We start from the raw sequence: 24,087 nt of genomic DNA on the forward strand, positions 1-24,087 counted from the left end.
GCAGATGGTGTCGTCTTGGTGGATCCGGAATACTTAAAAGAGCGGAAAGGTAGAATAATTGTTTATTTACTCTTAAATTTAGCTAGCACAGCCGAAGGGGTTGTAGAAAAAATGCTTTTAAAAGACTCCTCTGACGATCCCAGCTGAGCCGCGCGATCATCAGAGGCTTTTTTTTTTACTTTTAAAAGCATTTTTTCGGCCGAAGAAAAAATGCTTTTAAAAGTAAAAAAAAAACTCTCTGATGTTCGTGCAGCTCAGCTGGACAGGGGGTGGGGTGGGATTTTTGCTATTGGTTTTCTGAATCACCCGCCGCCATTGCTACTGGATCGGGCGACCCGGTCCGAATCGGGAGCATTTCACCCCTGTTATGGGTGTATTACTTGGAACCCTGACATTAAACCGACTCTAAAGGTTCCCACGGTTTTCACCTAGGTGTATTCTGAATATAAATAAAAGAAACATTTACGAAGGAAAAACGTCCGAATGGCTCTGGTTAGATACATGCTCAGCGCTTCCCAAGGTTGGCCATGAAATCCTATTTGGTTCAGGGAGGTTTGAGAAGAGCTTTGACCCTTTGAGAGTTGAAATGCAATGAAATTTCGTTTTAACGTACGCCGATTAGTGTACATTCGAAGTGACAATAAAATTATTCTAAGTTCTCCGCTGAAAACAGAATTGTTATCTGCAGCCATGGGTTCGCCATCTTTTCTTCACCATAACCCCCCTTTAAATGCTTTTTTTTGGCCACGGACCTCTGAGACGTAACTCGAGATTTAAATCATAACATTGCTTCCAAGTCTGCGACAACATCGCAAACCACAGGTCGAGCACCCCTGATCTACAATGTCTGAATGTTCTCCTGCCAATCCCGGTTTGTCAAAGAGAGGCTTTATTTGAAAGTTAAGGCTTCGGGCAAATTCTTAGCAATACATTTGGAAAAGCCAATTTAAAATGCAAGTAAGCCCACGTTAGTTAGTCGATGCAACATAACTACAAAAACCGTATTGCAAGTATTATAAAGTCCATCCTGTGTGGCCCTCGACTCCAAAAGAGGTCCCCGCTGACAAAAAGCATGTCTTTTCAAGGGGAATGGCGTTTGCAAAGGGAGGGAGCCACCACCCAGAAGGCCCTTTTCTTAGATCCTGCCAGATGCTCTCCTTTCAGTCCTGCTGTGTGTTGTGACCCAGGCCCAAGTAGGTAGTAGTAGATGCAATCAGTTCAAAAACAAACAGACCTTATTAGAACATCTGAGAATTAAACTCATTCTCAGCGTCGTCCAAACTAAATCAAAACAAATTCTTCCTAACACAATTCTTCAGACTCATCACCAACCTTGGTCTTAATTAGGCAAACTGACAAAGGCTTTTCTTGGCAAAAGTCCAGAAGCAGAAGACGCCGACAAGAAATAAATGCACCAAGACAAGGAGCAAGGCTATCAATGTTGTTTTCCCGACAAAGAGCCCAAACGCCGTTGCTGGTCTTTTAAGCCTTATGGGAGGAGCCAATCATCTCTTAGCCTTACTCCTGAGTCGTCCTCTTTGCTTGAGCTGCTCTTGCCTTCTGGCAGCTCTTCTCATCCGTGAATTAGGAACAGGCTCCTCCTGTTCCTCTGCCTCACTACTCTCAGCCTCTAGAGGCTCCGGAGTCTGCACATCACTCCCCGATGGCCCTGGCCCTACCTCTGCCTCCGACACAGAGCCCTCTTCGGGGCCTTCCCCAGCCTCCAGGACTGGCCCATGTTCTTCCTCAGCCTCATCGCTGTCTGATTCCATTGCCAGTTCCGCAGGCTGCTGGCGGACCACAACACTGTGTGCCTTTTCCCCCACCCCCTTAAACTTGGGTGTTTACTCCCTTGGGTATTGGAATCGAATTCTGCAAAGTCTCTTTCCCGACCTTGGACCGCAGTCTTTGCCCGTTCTGTTGATTTCGGGCGTCTCTCTTGTTTCTCCTTGCAGTTTTCGTGACGTTGACCTGCGCTTTCCGCTACGGCCGGGAGGATCTGGACGTCCTGGGCCTCACCTTCCGCAAAGACCTCTTCGTCTCCAATGTCCAGGCTTTCCCTCCAGTGGCCGAAGAGAAGAAGCCCCTGACGAGGCTGCAGGAACGGCTGGTGAAGAAGCTGGGGGAGCAGGCGTACCCCTTTACTTTTGAGGTACAATCCCCGCTTCCCTTTGCTTTCCTTTTCGGCCTCCTGTTCCTGTCTCTGTAGTCTCGGTAGCAAGGCTGCCTTGGATAAGGTGAAGCAGAGAATCTGAATGTAGAATAGAATGAGCTGAGAAGGGACCTTGGAGGTCTTCTAGTCCAGCCCCCTGCTCAAACAGGAGAACCTACACTATTTCAGATAAGTGACTGTCTACTCTAAAGCAGGGGTCTCCAACCTTGGTCCCTTTAAGACTTGTGGACTTCAACTCCCAGAGTCCCTCAGCCAGCAAAGCTGGCTGAGGAACTCTGGGAGTTGAAGTCCACAAGTTTTAAAGGGACCAAGGTTGGAGACCCCTGCTCTAAAGGACCTGAAGGCAGGACTAGAAGCAACGGATGGAAGCTAGTCAAGGAGAGAAGCAACCTGGAATTGAAGAGAAAGTTCCTGACAATTAGAACAATTAACCAGTGGAACAGCCTGCCACCAGAAGTTGTGGGTGCTTCAACACTGGAGGTTTTTAAGAAGAGATTAGACAGCAATTGGACTGAAATGTATAGGGTCTTCTGTTTGGGTAGGCAGTGGGACTAGAAGGCCTCCAAGGTCCCTTCCAACTCTGTTAATTCTGTACTTGTAGGTTGTTTTAATGTAGCCATACAATAAATAAGTAATGTCTTAACAATAACCTTGCAATAAATAAATAAAGCCTTATAATAACTATACAATAAATAAGGTGTTAGTACTCATTGTTGGAGCGTCTTGCCTGGACTACCTCAAAGAGCTGGCTCTTCCCACAAAGTCAAGAATAGTAACAGTAACAGAGTTGGAAGGGATCCTGGAGGTCATCTAGTCCAATGAACGGATGTTGAACAAATGTGGTTGAATACAGAAAGTGAGTGAACAATAGGAAATTCCTGGAGGGGAGAATGAGTGAGTGAGTGAGTGAGTGAATGAATGAATGAATGAACGAACGAACGAACGAACTAATGAATGAATGAATGAAAATTTAATCATAAAGCAAATGTAGAAAAGAAGAGCGATTGAATTGAGAAGAAGACAAAACCAAGGAAGCAGACCTCTGGATGGAGAGAAGAGGATAGAAGTTTAAAGAAGAAAAAGCAAAGAGGGTTTGTATGGCATTGAAAGGCATAATGAGTAGGATTGATGTAAACTACATATAGCTCTGTTCTCCTTCCTTCCTTCCTTCCTTCCTTCCTTCCTTCCTTCCTTCCTTCCTTCCTTCCTTCCTTCCTCATCTTTCATTTCTTTGATGTGCAATATTGTCTCTTATTCTGCTCTCTGCCTGAGCTTGCTGCATTAATGAATATGGCAAGGTTTGCGTTGCAGGGGACAACAGAAATTGTTCCTTGTTTGCATTTTGCAACCAGGCTGTGCAAGTGGGGTTTTGCCTTTACTGGTTGTTGTTTTTTTTTATTTTTCTGTTTGCGTTTGTTTTGCACAGATTCCTCCCAATCTCCCCTGCTCCGTGACGCTGCAGCCCGGCCCAGAGGACACTGGGAAGGTAGGTAAAGGGGGGAGGGTGGTAGAGTGGATAGAGGATCCCTAGAACTAGAGGTGGAGGAAGAATCTGTGGCATCAAGCAAAATTCTGGGTACTTTCAGATGCTTCAAAAAGCTGCACAAATATTGTTTGTGTAATGGGAAGTGAGAACAACCTTGGGAGACAGAAGGAAGAGCTGCAGACTAAGCAGATAGTTGGATAAGGGGCTGCTGAGCCCATAGCAGAAATGAAAAGCAAGAAAAAGAAAGAGAGAGAAAGAGGGAAGGAGGGAGGGAGGGAGAAAGAAAGAGTGAATAAGAAAGTAGGCTGTACTTCCTGAATTTCTGTTTCTCACTGCCTGAGTCACCCGCTATATCCAGGGGGAGAACAAAGACAGACAGACAGACAGAAAGAAAGAGGGACAGACGGGAGGGAGGGAGGAACGAAAGAGAAAGGGAAGGGAAGGGAAGGAAGGGAAGAAGGAAGAAGAGAGAAAGAAAGAAAGAAAGAAAGAGAAAGAAAGAGGGAGGGAGGGAGGGAAGGAAGGAAGGAAGGAGGGAGGGACAGACGGGAGGAGGGAGAAAGAGTGAATAAGAAAGTAGGCTGTACTTCCTGAATTTCTGTTTCTCACTGACTGAGTCACCCGCTATATCCAGGGGGAGAACAAAGACAGACAGACAGACAGACAGACAGACAGACAGACAGACAGACAGACAGAAAGAAAGAAAAAAAGAAAGAAAGAAAGAAAGAAAGAAAGAAAGAAAGAAAGAAAGAAAGAAAGAAAGAAAGAAAGAAAGAGGGACAGACGGGAGGGAGGGAGGAACGAAAGAGAAAGGGAAGGGAAGGAAAGAAGGGAGAAGAGAGAAAGAAAGAAAGAGAAAGAGGGAGGAGGAGGGAGGAAGGAAGAAAGGAAGGAAAGAAGGAAGAAGAGAGAGAGAAAAGAGAAAGAAAGAAAGAAAGAAAGAAAGAAAGAAAGAAAGAAAGAAAGAAAGAAAGAAAGAAAGAAAGGGAAAGACGGGAGGAGGGAGGAACGAAAGAGAAAGGGAAGGGAAGGGAAGGAAGGAAAGAAGGAAGAAGAGAGAAAGAAAGAAAGAAAGAGAAAGGAAGGAAAGAAGGAAGAAGGAAGGAGGAGGAGGGACAGATGGGAGGGTGGGAGGAACGAAGAGAAAGAGGGAAGCCGGATTCGCTCAACGACCACACAATTCACTTAACAACTGGAGTGGTTGGCTTGACAACCGTGGCAAAAAAAAAAAAAGTTGTAAAAATCGGGCGTGGCTCACTTAGCGACAGAAATGCTGGTCCCAATCATGGTTGTAAGCCAAGGTCTATCGGTCCTGCTTGTGGTTTTCTCAAAAGAAGGCGTTTCATAGGGAAACGGTTCTGATGTCTTAGCATCGTAGGGTTGGGTAGGAGCTTAGAGGTCTTCTAGTCTGACCCCGCCCCCCCAAATCTCGCTTCACATCTGGCCAATTCTTGCTTTTAGGCTTGCGGGGTGGACTACGAGGTCAAAGCCTTCTGCGCGGAGAATTTGGAGGAGAAGATTCACAAGAGGTAGGCCAGCCAACCTGGTTGCCGGCAACCTGTTGTAACCTGATTTCTGTGGCTTCGGTTATTGGTAGAGGATTGGGCGAGGCGGCCTGCGGGACCTCCGAGTCTTTCTCTAAACCAGGGGTCTCCAACCTTGGCAACTTTAAGACTTGTGGACTTCAACTCCCAGAATTCCTCAGCCAGATTTGCCTAGAAGTCAAAAAAAATTGGATTAAAATACAAAAATGGCTAAAAGAAATCACACATTCAGGAGTGAAATGTAAAATTTGTTACTACCAGTATTTATTTATTTTTTTTACTTTTAAAAGCATTTTCTACAACCTCTTCAGCCAAGAGGTTGTAGAAAAAATGCTTTTAAAGTGTTCTGACGCTTTTTTTTTTTACGACCTCTTTGGCCAAAGAGGTTGTAGAAAAAAATACTTGTAAAAGGCTTTGATGATCCCAGCTGAACCACACAATCATCAGTGGCTTTTTTTTTACTTTTAAAAGCATTTTTCGGAACAAAAGAGAAAGGAAAGGAAGGAAGGAAGGAAGGAAGAAGGAAGAAGAGAAAGAAAGAAAGAGAAAGAGGGAAGGAGGAGGGACAGATGGGAGGGTGGGAGGAGCGAAAGAGAAAGAGGGAAGGAGGGAGGAGGGAGGAACAAAAGAGAAAGAAAGAGTGAATAAGAAAGTAGGCTGTACTTCCTGAATTTCTGTTTCTCACTGCCTGAGTCACCCGCTATATCCAGGGGAGAACAAAGACAGACAGACAGACAGACAGACAGACAGACAGACAGACAGACAGACAGACAGAAAGAAAGAAAGAAAGAAAGAAAGAAAGAAAGAAAGAAAGAAAGAGGAAGAAAGAAGAAAGGAAGAGAAAGGAAGGAAGAAGGAAGGAGGGAGGGACAGACGGGAGGGTGGGAGGAACGAAAGAGAAAGGAAGGAAGGAAGGAAGAAGGAAGAAGAGAGAAAGAAAGAAAGAAAGAAAGAAAGAGGGAGGGAGGGAAGGAAGGAAGGAAGGAAGGAAGAAAGAAAGAGAAAGGAAGGAAGGAAGAAGAGAAAGAAAGAAAGAAAGAAGAAGAAAGAAAGAAAGAAAGAAAGAAAGAAAGAAAAAAAGAAAGAGGGACAGACGGGAGGGTGGGAGGAACGAAAGAGAAAGGAAAGGGAAGGAAAGGAAGGAAAGAAGGAAGAAGAGAGAAAGAAAGAAAGAGAAAGAAAGAGGGAGGGAGGGAGGGAAGGAAGGAAGGAAGGAGGGAGGGACAGATGGGAGGGTGGGAGGAACGAAAGAGAAAGGAAAGGGAAGGAAGGAAAGAAGGAAGAAGAGAGAGAGAAAAGAGAAAGAAAGAAAGAAAGAAAGAAAGAAAGAAAGAAAGAAAGAAAGAAAGAAAGAGGGAAGGAGGGAGGAGGGAGGAGCGAAAGAGAAAGAAAGAGAAAGGAAGGAAAGAAGGAAGGAAGAAGAGAGAGAAAGAAAGAGAAAGAGGAAAAGATTATACAGGTAGTCCTCAACTTACGACCATCCATTTAGTGACCATTTGAACTTACAACAGCACTCAAAAAAGTGACTTAAAGCCATTCCTCGCCCTTACAACTCTCCCAGGAACCCAGTGACCATGTGATCAAAATTTGGCCCCTTGGCAACCACCGTGTATTTGGATGTTTGCAGCATCCCGCGATCCCCATTTTGCGACCTTCCCAGCCGGCTTCCGACAAGCAAAGTCAAAGGCGGGGAAGCCGGATTCGCTCAACGACCACACAATTCACTTAACAACTGGAGTGGTTGGCTTGACAACCGTGGCAAAAAAAAAAAAAGTTGTAAAAATCGGGCGTGGCTCACTTAGCGACAGAAATGCTGGTCCCAATCATGGTTGTAAGCCAAGGTCTATCGGTCCTGCTTGTGGTTTTCTCAAAAGAAGGCGTTTCATAGGGAAACGGTTCTGATGTCTTAGCATCGTAGGGTTGGGTAGGAGCTTAGAGGTCTTCTAGTCTGACCCCGCCCCCCCAAATCTCGCTTCACATCTGGCCAATTCTTGCTTTTAGGCTTGCGGGGTGGACTACGAGGTCAAAGCCTTCTGCGCGGAGAATTTGGAGGAGAAGATTCACAAGAGGTAGGCCAGCCAACCTGGTTGCCGGCAACCTGTTGTAACCTGATTTCTGTGGCTTCGGTTATTGGTAGAGGATTGGGCGAGGCGGCCTGCGGGACCTCCGAGTCTTTCTCTAAACCAGGGGTCTCCAACCTTGGCAACTTTAAGACTTGTGGACTTCAACTCCCAGAATTCCTCAGCCAGATTTGCCTAGAAGTCAAAAAAAATTGGATTAAAATACAAAAATGGCTAAAAGAAATCACACATTCAGGAGTGAAATGTAAAATTTGTTACTACCAGTATTTATTTATTTTTTTTACTTTTAAAAGCATTTTTTCTACAAACTCTTCAGCCGAAGAGGTTGTAGAAAAATACTTGTAAAAGGCTTTGATGATCCCAGCTGAACCACACAATCATCAGTGGCTTTTTTTTACGACCTCTTTGGCCAAAGAGGTTGTAGAAAAAAATACTTGTAAAAGGCTTTGATGATCCCAGCTGAACCACACAATCATCAGTGGCTTTTTTTTTACTTTTAAAAGCATTTTTTCGGCCGAAGAAAAAATGCTTTTAAAAGTAAAAAAAAAAAAAACCTCTGATGATCGCGCAGCTCACCTGGAGGGGGGATAGGGATTTTTGCTACCCGTTCTCCGAATCACCTGCCTCCATCGCTACCGGATCAGGTGATCCGGTCCGAACCGGGAGCATTTTATCCCTGGTCTCCAACCTCGGCAACTTTTAGACTTGTGGACTTCAACTCCTAGAATTTCTCAGCCAGCTTTGCCCAGAAGTCAAAAAATTTTGGATTAAAATACAAAAATGGCTAAAAGAAATCCCACACTGTAATATAGAATTGAAACCCTGAACTAGAATAGAATAGAATAGAATAGAATAGAATAGAATAGAATAGAATAGAATAGAATAGAATAGAATAGAATAGAATTTTATTGGCCAAGTGTGATTGGACACACAAGGAATTTGTCTTGGTGCATATGCTCTCAGTGTACATAAAAGAAAAGATACGTTCATCAAGGTACAACATTTACAACACAATTGATGATCAATATATCAATATAAATCATAAGGATTGCCAGCAACAAGTTATAGTCATACAGTCATAAGTGGAAAGAGATTGGTGATGGGAACTATGAAACGATTAATAGTAGTGCAGATTCAGTAAATAGTCTGACAGTGTTGAGGGAATTATTTGTTTAGCAGAGTGATGGCCTTGAGGAAAAACTGTTCTTGTGTCTAGTTGTTCTGGTGTGCAGTGCTCTATAGCGTCGTTTTGAGGGTAGGAGTTGAAACAGTTTATGTCCAGGATGTGAGGATCTGCAAATATTTTCACGGCCCTCTTCTTGATTCGTGCAGTATACAGGTCCTCAATGGAAGGCAAGTTGGTAGCAATTATTTTTCTGCAGTTCTAATTATCCTCTGAAGTCTGTTTTTCTTGTTGGGTTGCAGAACCGAACCAGACAGTTATAGAGGTGCAAATGACAGACTCAATAATTCCTTTGTAGAACTGGATCAGCAGCTCCTTGGGCAGTTTGAGCTTACTGAGTTGGCGCAGAAAGAACATTCTTTGTTGTCCTTTTTAATGATGTTTTGATGTTAGCTGTCCATTTGAGATCTTGCGATATGATAGAACCCAGAAATTTGAAGGTTTCTACTGTTGATACTGTGTTGTCAAGTATTGTGAGAGGTGGAAGTATGGAAGGGTTTTCCTAAAATCTACCACCATTTGAACTTACAACAGCACTCAAAAAAGTGACTTAAAGCCATTCCTCGCCCTTACAACTCTCCCAGGAACCCAGTTGTGATCAAAATTTGGGCCCTTGGCAACCACCGTGTATTTGGATGTTTGCAGCATCCCGCGATCCCCATTTTGTGACCTTCCCAGCCGGCTTCCGACAAGCAAAGTCAAAGGCGGGGAAGCCGGATTCGCTCAACGACCACACAATTCACTTAACAACTGGAGTGGTTGGCTTGACAACCGTGGCAACAAAAAAAAAAGTTGTAAAAATCGGGCGTGGCTCACTTAGCGACAGAAATGCTGGTCCCAATCATGGTTGTAAGCCGAGGTCTATCGGTCCTGCTTGTGGTTTTCTCAAAAGAAGGCGTTTCATAGGGAAACAGTTCTGATGTCTTAGCATCGTAGGGTTGGGTAGGAGCTTAGAGGTCTTCTAGTCTGACCTCCCCCCCACAAGTCTCGCTTCACATCTGGACAATTCTTGCTTTTAGGCTTGCGGGGTGGACTACGAGGTCAAAGCCTTCTGCGCGGAGAATTTGGAGGAGAAGATTCACAAGAGGTAGGCCAGCCAACCTGGTTGCCGGCAACCTGTTGTAACCTGATTTCTGTGGCTTCGGTTATTGGTAGAGGATTGGGCGAGGCGGCCTGCGGGACCTCCGAGTCTTTCTCTAAACCAGGGGTCTCCAACCTTGGCAACTTTAAGACTTGTGGACTTCAACTCCCAGAATTCCTCAGCCAGATTTGCCTAGAAGTCAAAAAAAATTGGATTAAAATACAAAAATGGCTAAAAGAAATCACACATTCAGGAGTGAAATGTAAAATTTGTTACTACCAGTATTTATTTATTTTTTTTACTTTTAAAAGCATTTTTTCTACAACCTCTTCAGCCGAAGAGGTTGTAGAAAAAATGCTTTTAAAGTGTTCTGACGCTTTTTTTTTTACGACCTCTTTGGCCAAAGAGGTTGTAGAAAAAAATACTTGTAAAAGGCTTTGATGATCCCAGCTGAACCACACAATCATCAGTGGCTTTTTTTTTACTTTTAAAAGCATTTTTTCGGCCGAAGAAAAAATGCTTTTAAAAGTAAAAAAAAAAAACAACTCTGATGATCGCGCAGCTCACCTGGAGGGGGGACAGAGATTTTTGCTACCCGTTCTCCGAATCACCTGCCTCCATCGCTACCGGATCAGGTGATCCGGTCCGAACCGGGAGCATTTTATCCCTGGTCTCCAACCTCGGCAACTTTTAGACTTGTGGACTTCAACTCCTAGAATTTCTCAGCCGGCTTTGCCCAGAAGTCAAAAAATTTTAGATTAAAATACAAAAATGGCTAAAAGAAATCCCTCACTGTAATATAGAATTGAAACCCTGAACTATTTCTTCTGGGGATTATTAAAGGAAATTACCCTAAAAGGATTAAATATTTGATTATTCACACAACCACAGCAGCGAGAATTGTACTCACACCAGCCTGAAAAATGTCCACTATACCAACAGACTGTGCAATAATCCGGAAAATTTTTGAATGTGCAGAAATGGACAAACTTACTTTAGAATTAAATAATAAGGAAGACTCAGAATACTATTTAACTTGGGAAAATTGGTATCAGTGACTAGAAATTAAAAATAAGGAATGTATAGAATAAAATAAGATACAAAATGTGTTTAAACATGTCGATTAAGTAGGAGTATATGGGAATAGATGTACAAAGTTAAAAATTATGTACTGTCAGAATGATGTTGAATTGTATAATTATTATGGATGTGTTTTTGTTATGAATGTATTTTAACTTGTATTTTAGGATTTTAAATGTTAATAAAGGTTTAATAAAATAAAATAAAATAAATAAAGTTGCCAAGCAAAGCTGGCTGGGGGATTCTGGGAGTTGAAGTCCACCAGGCTTAAAGTGGCCAAGGTTGGAGACCTCTGGTCTAGACCAGCCTTTCTCAAACCTTAAAAATAACCTTACATTACTGGTAGTCCTTGACTTACACCAGCTCATTTACTGACCGTTCGAAGTTACAACAGTCACTGAGAAAAAGTGACTTAGGGCCATTTTTCATACTTAAAACCATTTCGATCCCCATGGTCACGTGATCAAAAGTTCAGACGCTTGATAACCGATTCACATTTAGGACGTTTATAGGGTCTCTGGATCATCCCTGGATGAAACTGTCTATCTAGACCCGTTCCAGTCCGGCTTCTGGCCCGGTTATAGTACGAAGACAGCTTTGGTCGCGTTGGTGGATGACCTCTGGAGGGCCAGGGATAGGGATTGTTCCTCTGCCTTGGTCCTATTAGATCTCTCAGCGGCTTTTGATACCATCGACCATGGTATCTTGCTGCACCGGTTGGAGGGATTGGGAGTGGGAGGCACCGTTTATCGGTGGTTCTCCTCCTACCTCTCTGATCGGTCGCAGACGGTGTTGACAGGGGGGCAGAGGTCGTCCGCGAGGCGCCTTACTTGTGGGGTGCCGCAGGGGTCGATTCTCTCGCCCCTTCTGTTCAACATCTATATGAAGCCGCTGGGTGAGGTCATCAGAGGTTTCGGGGTGAGTTACCATCTGTACGCTGACGATACTCAGCTGTACTTTTCCACCCCGGACCACCCCAACGAAGCGGTCGAAGTGCTGTCCCAGTGCCTGAAAGCCGTACAGGTCTGGATGGGGAGAAACAGACTCAAGCTCAATCCCTCCAAGACGGAGTGGCTGTGGATGCCGGCACCCCGGTACAGTCAGCTGCAACCGCGGCTGACTGTTGGGGGCGAGTTATTGGCCCCAATGGAGGGGGTACGCAACTTGGGCGTCCTGCTGGATGGACGGCTGTCTTTTGATGATCACCTGGCGGCCATCTCCAGGAGGGCCTTTTACCGAGTACGCTTGGTTCACCAGTTGCGTCCCTTCCTTGACCGGGATGCCTTATGCACGGTCACTCACGCTCTGGTCACTTCTCGTCTGGATTATTGCAATGCTCTCTACATGGGGCTGCCCTTGAAGTGCACCCGGAGGCTGCAGTTAGTCCAGAATGCAGCTGCGCGAGTAGTAACAGGAGCCACGTTGCTCCCATGTAACACCACTGCTTCGCAGTCTGCACTGGCTTCCTGTGGTCTTTCGGGTGCGCTTTAAGATTTTGGTTACCATCTTTAAAGCGCTCCATGGCTTAGGGCCCAGGTACTTACGGGACCGCCTGCTGTTACCTCATGCCTCCCACCGACCCGTACGCTCACACAGAGAGGGTCTTCTCAGGGTGCCGTCCGCCAAACAATGTCGGCTGGCGGCCCCCAGGGGAAGGTCCTTCTCTGTTGGAGCTCCTACGCTCTGGAACGAACTTCCCCCTGACCTACGCCAAGTGCCTGATCTTCGGACCTTTCGCCGTGAGCTAAAAACACACTTATTTATTCAAGCGGGACTAGCTTAACAGTTTTATTAAGTTTTAATTGGGTTTTTATTATTTCAGGGTTTTAAATTTTAAATTTTTAATGCTGGCCACTTTTGTAATATGCTTTGTTTTAAATTCTTTGTTTTAATTGTATATTTATTGGGTTTTTATCTTTGGCTGTACACCGCCCTGAGTCCTTCGGGAGAAGGGCGGTATAAAAATTTAATAAAATAAAATAAATAAAATAATATAAGTTGTAAAATGGGGCAAACACACTTAACAAATGTTTCACTCTACCACATAAATTTTGGGCTCAATTCTATTCATAAGTCAAGGACTACCTGTATGTCGGTATATCCCGTTTAAGGATCCTGACTTCTGCCGTCCCAAGAACTCAGAAGGGGAAGGCTGGGGTGAACATTTTGTATGGTGACGTTGTCTTGTCTTGTCCCCAATTGCTGGTGCAGGAACTCCGTGCGCCTGGTCATCCGGAAAGTCCAGTATGCACCCGAGCGGCCCGGCCCGCAGCCCATGGCCGAGACCACCCGGCAGTTCCTCATGTCTGACAAGCCCCTCCATTTAGAAGCGTCACTGGATAAAGAGGTACTTGAGTTGGGGACTCAACAGCTCTTGGAGACTCCAAGTGAGGAAGTCCATTCTTGCATCCCGAAAAGTGGAATATCATCCAACCGTGTACACCAGATGTCTTCAAACTTGGCCGCTTTAAGACTTGTGGACTTCAACTCCCATAATTCTCCAGCCAGCATAGCTGGCTGGAGAATTCTGGGAGTTGAAGTCCACAAGTCTTAAAGCGGCCAAGTTTGAAGACATCTGTGGTAGATCATTCTTGACTCCTGGTCCAGAATGTGTCCTACAGCCCTAGCAGAATTCACCGTCTTTCTCCTAAAACACGACCCATCCCAAAAAGAAGGCCCAGCACTGTTTTGTGCGCATGCATTAAAATTAACTCCTATCTTCAAAATTTGACCCTATTTAAGCACATGCATGGCCAGACTTAATAATAATAATTATAATTATAGAGTTGGAAGGGACCTTGGAGGCCTTCTAGTCCAACCCCCTGCCAGGCAGGAAACCCTACACCATCTCAGACAGATGCTAATCCAATATCTTAAAAATTTCCAGTATTGGAGCATTCACAACTTCTGCAGGCAAGTTGTTCCACTTATTAATTGTTCTAACTCTCAGGAAATTTTCCTTAGTTCTAAGTTGCTTCTCTCCTTGATCAGAAATGGGTGTGCTGATCTCCAGCCAGTCTGTCTGTGGAGGTCCTCTTAGGAGTTTTCAGGCCCATTTTATCTGACCTGGTGGACTACTACTACTACTAATAATAATAATAACAACAGCAACAACAACAACAGAGTTGGAAGGGACATTGAAGGTCTTCTAGTCCAACCCCCTGCCCAGGCAGGAAACCCTACACCACTTCAGACAAATGGATATCCAACATTTTCTTAAAAACTTCCAGTTTTGGAGCATTTACAACTTCTGGAGGCAAGTTGTTCCACTTATTGATTGTTCTAACTGTCAGGAAATTTCTCGGTATGGATTGATGAAGTTGAGACTCTAGAAAAAGTGCAGAGAAGAGCAACAAAGATGATTAGGGGACTGGAGCAGGGGTGAAATGCTACCAGTTTGCTGAACCAGTAGTAAAAAAAATGTTTAAAAAAAGTTCCGACGACCAGCTGAGCGACGTGCGATTGTGGGAACTTTTTTTAAAAAACTTTTTAAGCATTTTTTTATTTTAAATACTTAAAAATACTTAAAAATGTTTAAATACTTAAAAATGTTTAAATACTTAAAAATTGTTTAAATACTTAAAAATGCTTTAAAAAGTAAAAAAAAAAAAAACTTCCAATGATCGCGCGTCGCTCAGTTGGTCCTCGGAACTTTTTTTTATTACTTTTTAAGCATTTTTTTACTACCAGTTCGGGCGAATAGGTAGTAAAAAAAATGCTTTAAAATGGTTTAAAAAAGGTTCCCAAGATCGCATGCCACAGCTGATTCCCGCCCCTTCCGCTGTTCTACTTACCTTCCCAAGCCCCCTTTCAGTGTGTATTGTGCATGCGCATGCAGCACGCATTTGGTGTGAACTGCACATGTGTGTACACAGCGCACACTTGGCATGCAGCGTGCATGCGCAGCCAGCGAAAACTGGTAACAAACCAGTTCAGATTTCACCACTGGACTGGAGACTAAAACATATGAAGAACGGTTGCAGGAACTCGGTATGTCTAGTTTAATGAACTAGGGACGTGGTGGCTCAGGGGCTAGGACATTGAGCTTGTCGATCGAAAGGTCGGCAGCTCAGCGGTTCGAATCCCTAGTGCTGCCGTGTAACGGGGTGAGCTCCCGTTCCTTGTCCCAGCTTCTGCCAACCTAGCAGTTTCGAAAGCATGTAAAAATGCAAGTAGAAAAAATAAGGACCACCTTTGGTGGGAAGGTAACAGTGTTCCATGCGCCTTTGGCGTTGAGTCATGCCGGCCACATGACCACGGAGACGCCTTCAGACAGCGCTGGCTCTTCGGCTTTGAAACAGAGATGAGCATGATATGCGGGTTTGTATATCGCCATGTTGTAAAAAAGATGCTGAGACTCTAGAAAGAGTGCAGAGAAGAGCAACAAAGATGATTAGGGGACTGGAGGATAAAACATATGAAGAACGGTTGCAGGAACTGGGTATGTCTCGTTTAATGAAAAGAAGGACCAGGGGAGACAGGATAGCAACCTTCCAATATCTCAGGGGTTGCCACAAAGAAGAGGGAGTCAAGCTATTCTCCAAAGCACCTGAGGGTAGAACAAGAAGCAATGGATGGAAACTGATCCTAAAAGAAGCAACTTAGAACTAAGGAGAAATTTCCTGACAGTTAGAACAATTAATCAGTGGAACGACTTGCCTGCAGAAGTTCTAAATGCTCTAACACTGGAAATTTTTAAGAAGAGACTGGACAGCCATTTGTCTGCTGCTCAAGCAGGGGGTTGGACTAGAAGACCTCCAGGGTTCCTTCCAACTTTGTTGTTCTGTTAAATTTCTCCGAATGTTTGTTTGTTTATGACCTTGGATACCAGGCTTTTCCTGGCTGGGGCAGGTGGGGCTCAGAAGATCTGGGTGGAATTGGAGGTCCCTAGAAGAGGGTTTTCCACGATTGGAGAAGCTGAAGAAGAATTCCTGGGACCCCTTCCGAGAAGTAACAATTTTCCTTCCGAAGAGCAACAAAGATGATTAGGGGACTGGAGGCTAAAACATATGAAGAACGGTTGCAGGAACTGGGCCTGGCTACTTTAATGAAAAGAAGGATTAGGGGAGACATGATAGCAGTGTTCCAATATCTCAGGGGCTGCCCCAAAGAAGAGGGAGTCAAGCTATTCTCCAAAGCACCTGAGGACAGGACAAGAAGCAATGGGTGGAAACTAATCAAGAAGAGAAGCAACTTAGAACTAAGGAGAAATTTCCTGACAGTTAGAACAATCAATAAGTGGAACGACTTGCCTCCAGAAGTTATAAATGTTCCAACACTGGAAATTGTTAAGAAAATGTTGGACAACCATTTGTCTGAAGTGGTGTAGAGTTTCCTGCCTGGGCAGGGGGTTGGACTAGAAGGCCTCCAAGGTCCCTTCCAACTCTGATATTATTATTATTATTATAATAAGTTTCACCTTGACGGCCTTCTTGATCTGTGGCTTGTCTCCCCACAGATCTACTATCATGGAGAACCCATCAACGTTAACGTCCACGTGACAAACAACACCAACAAGATGGTCAAGAAGATTAAAATCTCAGGTATAGAGGAAGATTCTCCTGGTTCATCAAGGAGAGAAGGCAGGGTCCTCCCACGTAGGAGCTGGTCCTCCTCCAGGGTGGGGCACCGAAAGGTTTTGCAGAGTTGTGGGTGGGAATGGAGCTTAGTGGTCCAGGACTGGGAGTCTGGTGGATGGCATGAGGCCATCAAAAGCCATGTTCTCCTTTGGGTCCCTAATGGGAAGGGCAGGAAGAGGGAGGGAGGTGTAAAATAATCCAGAGAACTTGGGAGTCCAAGACCTTGATCTGAACCAATGGTTAGACGGGACACGGGACCTAGTGAGGAGGGTCCTGTTTTTACGTGCACTTCGTTTACATAAATATTTTACATTTTTTAAACATGCATCATCCGTTAAACAAAATCTGGCTGTCCAGATACAAAGTTCTCTTCTCTTTTCTGTTCTGCTCTTCTCTTCTCTTCTCTTCTCTTCTCTTCTCTTCTCTTCTATTCTATTCTATTCTATTCTATTCTATTCTTTCCTCTTCTCCATCATTCCTTTCTCTCTTCTCTTCTCCTTCTTCTCCATTCTTCTCTCCTCTCCTCTCGTCTCCTCTTCCTTATCCTTCCCTTCCCTCTCTTCTTCCTTCCCCTCCTCTTCTCTTCTCCTCTTCCCTCGCCTTCCCTCTCTCCTGTCCTTCCTTCTTTCCTCCTCTCCTCTGTTCCCCTTTCCATCCGTTCCCTCCTCTCGCCACTCTTTCTATCCCTTTTTTCTTCCCCTTCCTTCCCTCCCACCCTCCCTCTCTCCTTCCTTCTCTCCTCTCTTTCTTCCCCCTCCCTTTCCTTCCTTCCCTCCTTCTCCTCCTCTCCTCTTCTTACAGAAGTAATTTTCTTCACATTCTGTTTCATATTTTCTTTCATTGTTTCCCCTGTCTTCATGTTACATCATTTAGATTCTTCATCTGCTGAGGTTCAGGATGTGGCCTCCACGAGGGGTGTCCCTGGGGGTCTGGTCAAATAAGGCAAGAACGGACCACAATGGTGTGATCCATTTTTCTTTCTTTAAAAAGGGGAGGCACTTCCATGACCTCATCCAGGCCGCCATCTTTCCCTTTTTGACCACCCCTCACCGAAAGCCCAGAGTAGTTCCATGGATATTGCTCCGTCAGCTGGCCCAGAACCTCTCAGCACCCCTCAGAGGTGTGTCTTTCTCTTCCTGCTTGCTTTCCAGTTCGCCAGTATGCCGACATCTGCCTGTTCAACACTGCCCAGTATAAATGCCCGGTGGCCGTAGAGGAAACTGAGTGAGTACCCAACTGATGGGCACAGCCGCTGCCTTGCCAAGGCCAGCCCCAGGGCTCCGGCTCCCAAATAGAATAGAATGGAATAGAGTGGAGTGGAGTGGAGTGGAGTGGGAGTGGAGAGGAAGTGGAAGTGGGAATAGGATAGGATAGGATAAGATAAGATAGGGAATTCCCTCACCCAGCTTTGCTAACTGGGGGAATTCTGGGAGTTGAACTCCGCCAAGGCTTAAAGTTGCCAAGGTTGGAGACTCCTGGAATAGAACAGAACAGAACAGAACAGAACAGAACAGAGAATAGGAAATAATAGGAAAATAGAATAGAGAATAGAAAATAGAGAATAGAATAGAAAATAATAGAAAATACAGAATACAGAATAAATAGAGTAGAGTAGAATAGAATAGAATAGAATAGAATAGAATAGAATAGAATAGAATAGAATAGAATAGAATAGAATAGAATAGAATAGAATAGAATAGAATAGAATAGAATAGAGTGGAGTGGAGTGGAGTGGGAGTGGAGAGGAAGTGGAAGTGGGAATAGGATAGGATAGGATAGGATAGGATAGGGAATTCCCCCACCCAGCTTTGCTTACTGGGGGAATTCTGGGAGTTGAAATCCGCCAAGGCTTAAAGTTGCCAAGGTTGGAGACTCCTGGAATAGAACAGAACAGAACAGAACAGAACAGAACAGAACAGAGAATAGGAAATAATAGGAAAATAGAATAGAGAATAGAAAATAGAGAATAGAGAATAGAATAGAAAATAATAGAAAATACAGAATACAGAATAAATAGAGTAGAGTAGAGTAGAATAGAATAGAATAGAATACAATAGAATAGAATACAATAGAATATTCTTTATCGGCCAAGTGCAATTAGACAGAGAAAGAAATTGTGATTAGACACACAAGGATTAGACACACAATATGCAAGAATATACAAGTTCTATGGATACTTTGGAGAAATATTACTACGTACAGATAGTCTTCGAGTTGCAACCAAAATGAAGCCCGACAATTATGGTTGTAAGTTGAGATGGTCCTAAAGCAGCCCATGTGATGATGTCATGGGGCGGAGCAAATCGTATGAGTGATGTCATTAGGGTCCTTTGTCTGGTGGTCTCATTCTCACTGATCCTTCCTTCCCCAAGACGCAGAGCGTGGTAGAACTTATTAGAACTTGTTTTGCATTTTTCCAGGCTTAAGCATCTCGCATGCTGTTTCTGCAATCATTTGCAATAACCTTTCTTGCCCTTTTCTAATTATTATGCCTTTTTTCCCCCATAAGATTTTGTTCTGAGAGCATTTTCCTCTAATAAGGATCAACACTCTGCTTGCTCCTTTCTCTGATACATGCATATTTATGCCCACAAACACATTCTTTTTTTAATTGGAAACTTGCATTGTAAAACTCCAGAGAAGACAATAAAAACAGCTGCAGTTTGGTTGGAATATCGGTTTAGAAAGTGCAAATTAAAATCTGAAATGAGCTCATTTCTGTCCGCCCTGAACACACTTCTTAATCCTCCTCCCTGACCCGACATTTGTTCCAAAACCACAAAAATTATTCCAGTTGCGAGACAGTTTAGTTTTTGATGATAGATGGATGGATGGATGGATGGATGGATGAGAGAGAGAGAGAGAGAGAGAGAGATGGATTGATGGATGACAGATGAGAGAGAGAGAGAGAGAGAGAGAGAGAGATGATGGATGGATGGATGGATGGATGGATGGATGGATAGATGGATAGATGAATGGATGGATGGTGGTTGGATGGATGGATGGATGGATGGATGGATGGATGGATGGATGGATGGATAATAGATTAGATAGATGAGAGAGGTGAGAGAGAGAGATAATGGATGGATGGATGATATATAATGGATGGATGACTGATAGATAAAAGATAGCTAGACAGACAGACTGACAATAGATAGACAGACAGAATAAAGAAATAGGAGATAGATGATAGATAGATAGATAGATAGATAGATAGATAGATAGATAGATAGATAGATAGATGAGAGATAGGTGTGAGAGAGAGATAATGGATGGATGATATATAATAGATGGATGAATGACAGATGATAGATAAAAAATAGATAGACAGACAGATAATAGATAGAAAGAATAAAGAAATAGGAGAGATGATAGATAGATAGATAGATGATAGATAGATAGATAGATAGATAGATAGATAGATAGATAGATAGATAGATAGATAGATAGATAGATGATTGATTGATGATAGATGAGAGATAGGTGTGAGAGAGAGATAATGGATAGATGGATGATATATAATAGATGGATGAATGACAGATGATAGATAAAAAATAGATAGAAAGAAATAGGAGATAGATGATAGATAGATTGATAGATAGATAGATAGATAGATAGATAGATAGATAGATAGATAGATAGATAGATAGATAGATAGATAGATAGATGATGAATGGATGATAGATAGATAGATGAGAGATAGGTGTGAGAGAGATAATGGATAGATGGATGATATATAATAGATGGATGAATGACAGATGATAGAAAAAATAGATAGACAGACAGACAGATAATAGATAGAAAGAATAAAGAAATAGGAGATAGATAGATAGATAGATAGATAGATAGATAGATAGATAGATAGATAGATAGATAGATAGATAGAATAGAATAGAATTTTATTGGCCAAGTGTGATTGGACACACAAGGAATTTGTCTTGGTGCATATGCTCTCAGTGTACATAAAAGAAAAGATGCGTTCATCAAGGTACAACATTTACAACACAATTGATGATCAATATATCAATATAAATCATAAGGATTGCCAGCAACAAGTTATAGTCATACAGTCATAAGTGGAAAGAGATTGGTGATGGGAACTATGAAACGATTAATAGTAGTGCAGATTCAGTGATTGATTGATAGATGATTGATTGATGATAGATGAGAGATAGGTGTGTGAGAGAGATAATGGATAGATGAATGATATATAATAGATGGATGAATGACAGATGATAGATAAAAAATAGATAGAAAGAAATAGGAGATAGATGATAGATAGATAGATAGATAGATAGATAGATAGATAGATAGATAGATAGATAGATAGATAGATAGATAATTAAAATAGATTGATGGATAGACAGACACAGAGGGAAGAGATATAGAGATAATTATATAGGAGATAGAGGTGATAGAGAGAAAGATAGAGCGAATGATCATGGAATCCTAGGGAAAGAAAGGGACCTTGGAGGTCTTCTATTCCAACCCCCTTCCCAAGGCAGGAGAATTTATATAATCCACAACCATTTTATTTTTAATCCCTGCCCCTCCCCTGCAGCGATGTGGTGGCCCCCAGCTCGACCTTCTGCAAAGTCTACACCTTGACCCCTTTCCTGGCCAACAACCGGGAAAAACGCGGACTGGCTTTGGACGGGAAACTGAAACACGAAGACACCAATTTGGCTTCCAGCACCCTGTGAGTGTCTCTTTTCCCCCGGGGGCCCTCGGGAAGGTGGATTTGGATGGAGCACAGATGCGCCCTGGGCCCAAAAATGGCCCACAAGGGTGGCCTTTGCCTTGTTTACAGGATCCCCTAGCCAGCACACATGGATTTCAACTCCCAGAATTCCCCAGCCAGCATGTGTGAACTAACTCCCATAATCCCTTAGCCCAGGGGTCTCCAAGCTTAGCAACTTTAAGACTTGTGGACTTCAACTCCCAGAATCCCTTAGCCAGCAAGAGTGAATTAACTCCCATAATCCCTTAGCCCAGGGGTCTCCAAGCTTAGCAATTTTAAGACTTGTGGACTTCAACTCCCAGAATTCCCCAGCCAGCATGTGTGAACTAACTCCCATAATCCCTTAGCCCAGGGATCTCCGAGTTTAGCAACTTTAAGACTTGTGGACTTCGACTCCCAGAATTCCCCAGCCAGCATGTGTGAACTAACTCCCATAATCCCTTAGCCCAGGGGTCTCCAAGCTTAGCAACTTTAAGACTTGTGGACTTCAACTCCCAGAATTCCCCAGCCAGCATGTGTGAACTAACTCCCATAATCCCTTAGCCCAGGGGTCTCCAAGCTTAGCAACTTTAAGACTTGTGGACTTCGACTCCCAGAATTCCCCAGCCAGCATGTGTGAACTAACTCCCATAATCCCTTAGCCCAGGGGTCTCCGAGTTTAGCAACTTTAAGACTTGTGGACTTCAACTCCCAGAATTCCCCAGCCAGCATGTGTGAACTAACTCCCATAATCCCTTAGCCCAGGGGTCTCCAAGCTTAGCAACTTTAAGACTTGTGGACTTCAACTCCCAGAATTCCCCAGCCAGCATGTGTGAACTAACTCCCATAATCCCTTAGCCCAGGGATCTCTGAGTTTAACAAGTTTAAGACTTGTGGACTAACTCCCATAATCCCTTAGCCAGCATGTGTGAACTAACTCCCATAATCCCTTAGCCCAGGGGTCTCCAAGCTTAGCAACTTTAAGACTTGTGAACTTCGACTCCCAGAATTCCCCAGCCAGCATGTGTGAACTAACTCCCATAATCCCTTAGCCCAGGGGGTCCCCAAATTTAGCAACTTTAAGACTTGTGGACTTCAACTCCCAGAATCCCTTAGCCAGCAAGAGTGAACTAACTCCCATAATCCCTTAGCCCAGGGGGTCCCCAAATTTAGCAACTTTAAGACTTGTGGACTTCGACTCCCAGAATTCCTCAGCCAGCAAGAGTGAACTAACTCCCATAATCCCTTAGCCCAGGGGTCTCCAAGCTTAGCAACTTTAAGACTTGTGGACTTCAACTCCCAGAATTCCCCAGCCAGCATGTGTGAACTAACTCCCATAATCCCTTAGCCCAGGGGTCTCCAAGCTTAGCAACTTTAAGATTTGTGGACTTCAACTCCCAGAATTCCTCAGCCAGCTTTGCTGAGGAATTGGAGACTCCTGCCTTAGCCCACCCATGTGGACTTGAACTCCCAGAATCCCTTAGCCAGCAGAAGCTCCTATACAGGTAGTCCTCGACTTACGACCACAACGGAGCCCCAAATTTCCATAGCTAAGCGAGACAGTCGTAAAGTGAATCTCACCCTCTTTTATTACCGCCGCTGTGAACTTACCAACACGGTTGTTAAGCGAATCTGGCTTCCCCATCAACTTGGGTCGGCAAAAGGTCACAAAAGTGGATCACATGACCCTGGGACACTACAACCGTCGTAAATATGAATCCGTTGCCAAGCATCTGAACTTTGATCACGTGACCGCGGGGGATGCTGCAACAGTCGTTAAGTGTGAAAAACAGCCCTAAGTCACTTTGTCACTTCGACTGGTCACTAAATGAACTGTTGTAAGTCTAGGTCTGACTTTTCTGCAACTGAGGGAAAGAGAGAAGCTGAAAAGAGGAGAGAACTTCTTGTATTTGACCAATTTTATTTTATTATTATTATTTGCACGTGAGGCAAAGAATCCTTTTCTCTCCCCCATCCCAGGTTGAGAGAAGGCGCCAACAAGGAAGTTTTGGGGATTATTGTCTCCTACAAAGTGAAAGCCAAGCTGGTGGTGTCTCGAGGCGGGTAAGTCCAGGCGGTCCTCGACTTACGGCCACAATGGAGCCTGAAATCTCCGTGGTATTTCCTAACCCTTAACCCCACGACCTATTATGACCTGCTCTTTATATGTACACGTATGTGAGCTTCTGCACCGGAGACAAATCCCTTCTGTGTCCGATTACGCTTGGTTAATAAAGAATTCTAATTCTAATTCTATCCCATCATATCCTATCCCCTCTTTTAATTCTAATTCTAATTCTAATTCTATTCTATTCTATTCCTATTCTATCTTCTCTTCTCTCCTATATGCTATTTCATTCCATTCCATTCCATTCTAATTCTATTCTATATTCTCTTCTCTTTTATTCCTATTCTATTCCTATTCCATTCTAATTCTATTCTATTCTATTCTATTCTATTCTATTCTATTCTATTCCATTCCTATTCTATTCTATTCTATTCTAATTCAATTCTATATTCTCTTCTCTCCTATATTCTCTTCTATTCCATTCCTATTCTATTCTATTCTATTCTAATTCAATTCTATATTCTCTTCTCTCCTATATTCTATTTCATTCCATTCCATTCCATTCTAATTCTATTCTATATTCTCTTCTCTTCTATTCCTATTCTATTCCTATTCCATTCTAATTCTATTCTATTCTATTTCATTCCTATTCTATTCCTATTCTATCTTCTCTTCTCTTCTATTCCTATTCTATTCCTATTCTATATTCTCTTCTCTTCTATATTCTATTCTATTCCATTCCTATTCTATTCTATTCTAATTCAATTCTATATTCTCTTCTCTCCTATATTCTATTTCATTCCATTCCATTCTAATTCTATTCTATATTCTCTTCTCTTCTATTCCTATTCTATTCCTATTCCATTCTAATTCTATTCTGTTCTATTCTATTGTATTGTATTGTATTGTATTCTACTCTATTCTATTCTATTCTATTCTATTAATTCTATTCTATATTCTCTTCTCTTCTATATTCTATTCTATTCCATTCCAATTCCAATTCTATTCTATTCTAGTTCTAATTCTAATTCTGTTCTATTCTATTCTATTCTAATTCTAATTCTATTTCTATCTTCTGTTCTGTTCTGTTCT

The 24,087-nt window shown here is 43.2% G+C and overlaps 1 protein-coding gene across 4 annotated transcripts in view; it reads left to right on the top strand.

Moving 5' to 3' along the window:
• The window catches only part of ARRB1 (arrestin beta 1), a 94,477-nt gene that overhangs the window by 65,511 nt on the left and 4,879 nt on the right, over positions 1-24,087 (top strand). For 3 of the 4 annotated variants that reach the window (XM_058185526.1, XM_058185527.1, XM_058185531.1), the window contains exons 4-12: positions 5-49; positions 1,956-2,152; positions 3,600-3,659; positions 5,121-5,188; positions 12,840-12,975; positions 16,087-16,171; positions 17,359-17,431; positions 20,769-20,906; positions 22,908-22,991. In XM_058185526.1, coding sequence (XP_058041509.1) covers positions 5-49; positions 1,956-2,152; positions 3,600-3,659; positions 5,121-5,188; positions 12,840-12,975; positions 16,087-16,171; positions 17,359-17,431; positions 20,769-20,906; positions 22,908-22,991 — 886 coding nt within the window. Of the gene's footprint in view, positions 1-4; positions 50-1,955; positions 2,153-3,599; positions 3,660-5,120; positions 5,189-7,204; positions 7,273-12,839; positions 12,976-16,086; positions 16,172-17,358; positions 17,432-20,768; positions 20,907-22,907; positions 22,992-24,087 lie in introns of all 4 variants that reach the window. The other variant, XM_058185528.1, reaches the window with a different exon arrangement.

This window comes from Ahaetulla prasina, chromosome 5, assembly GCF_028640845.1.
Source record: "Ahaetulla prasina isolate Xishuangbanna chromosome 5, ASM2864084v1, whole genome shotgun sequence".
NCBI lineage: Eukaryota > Metazoa > Chordata > Lepidosauria > Squamata > Colubridae > Ahaetulla > Ahaetulla prasina.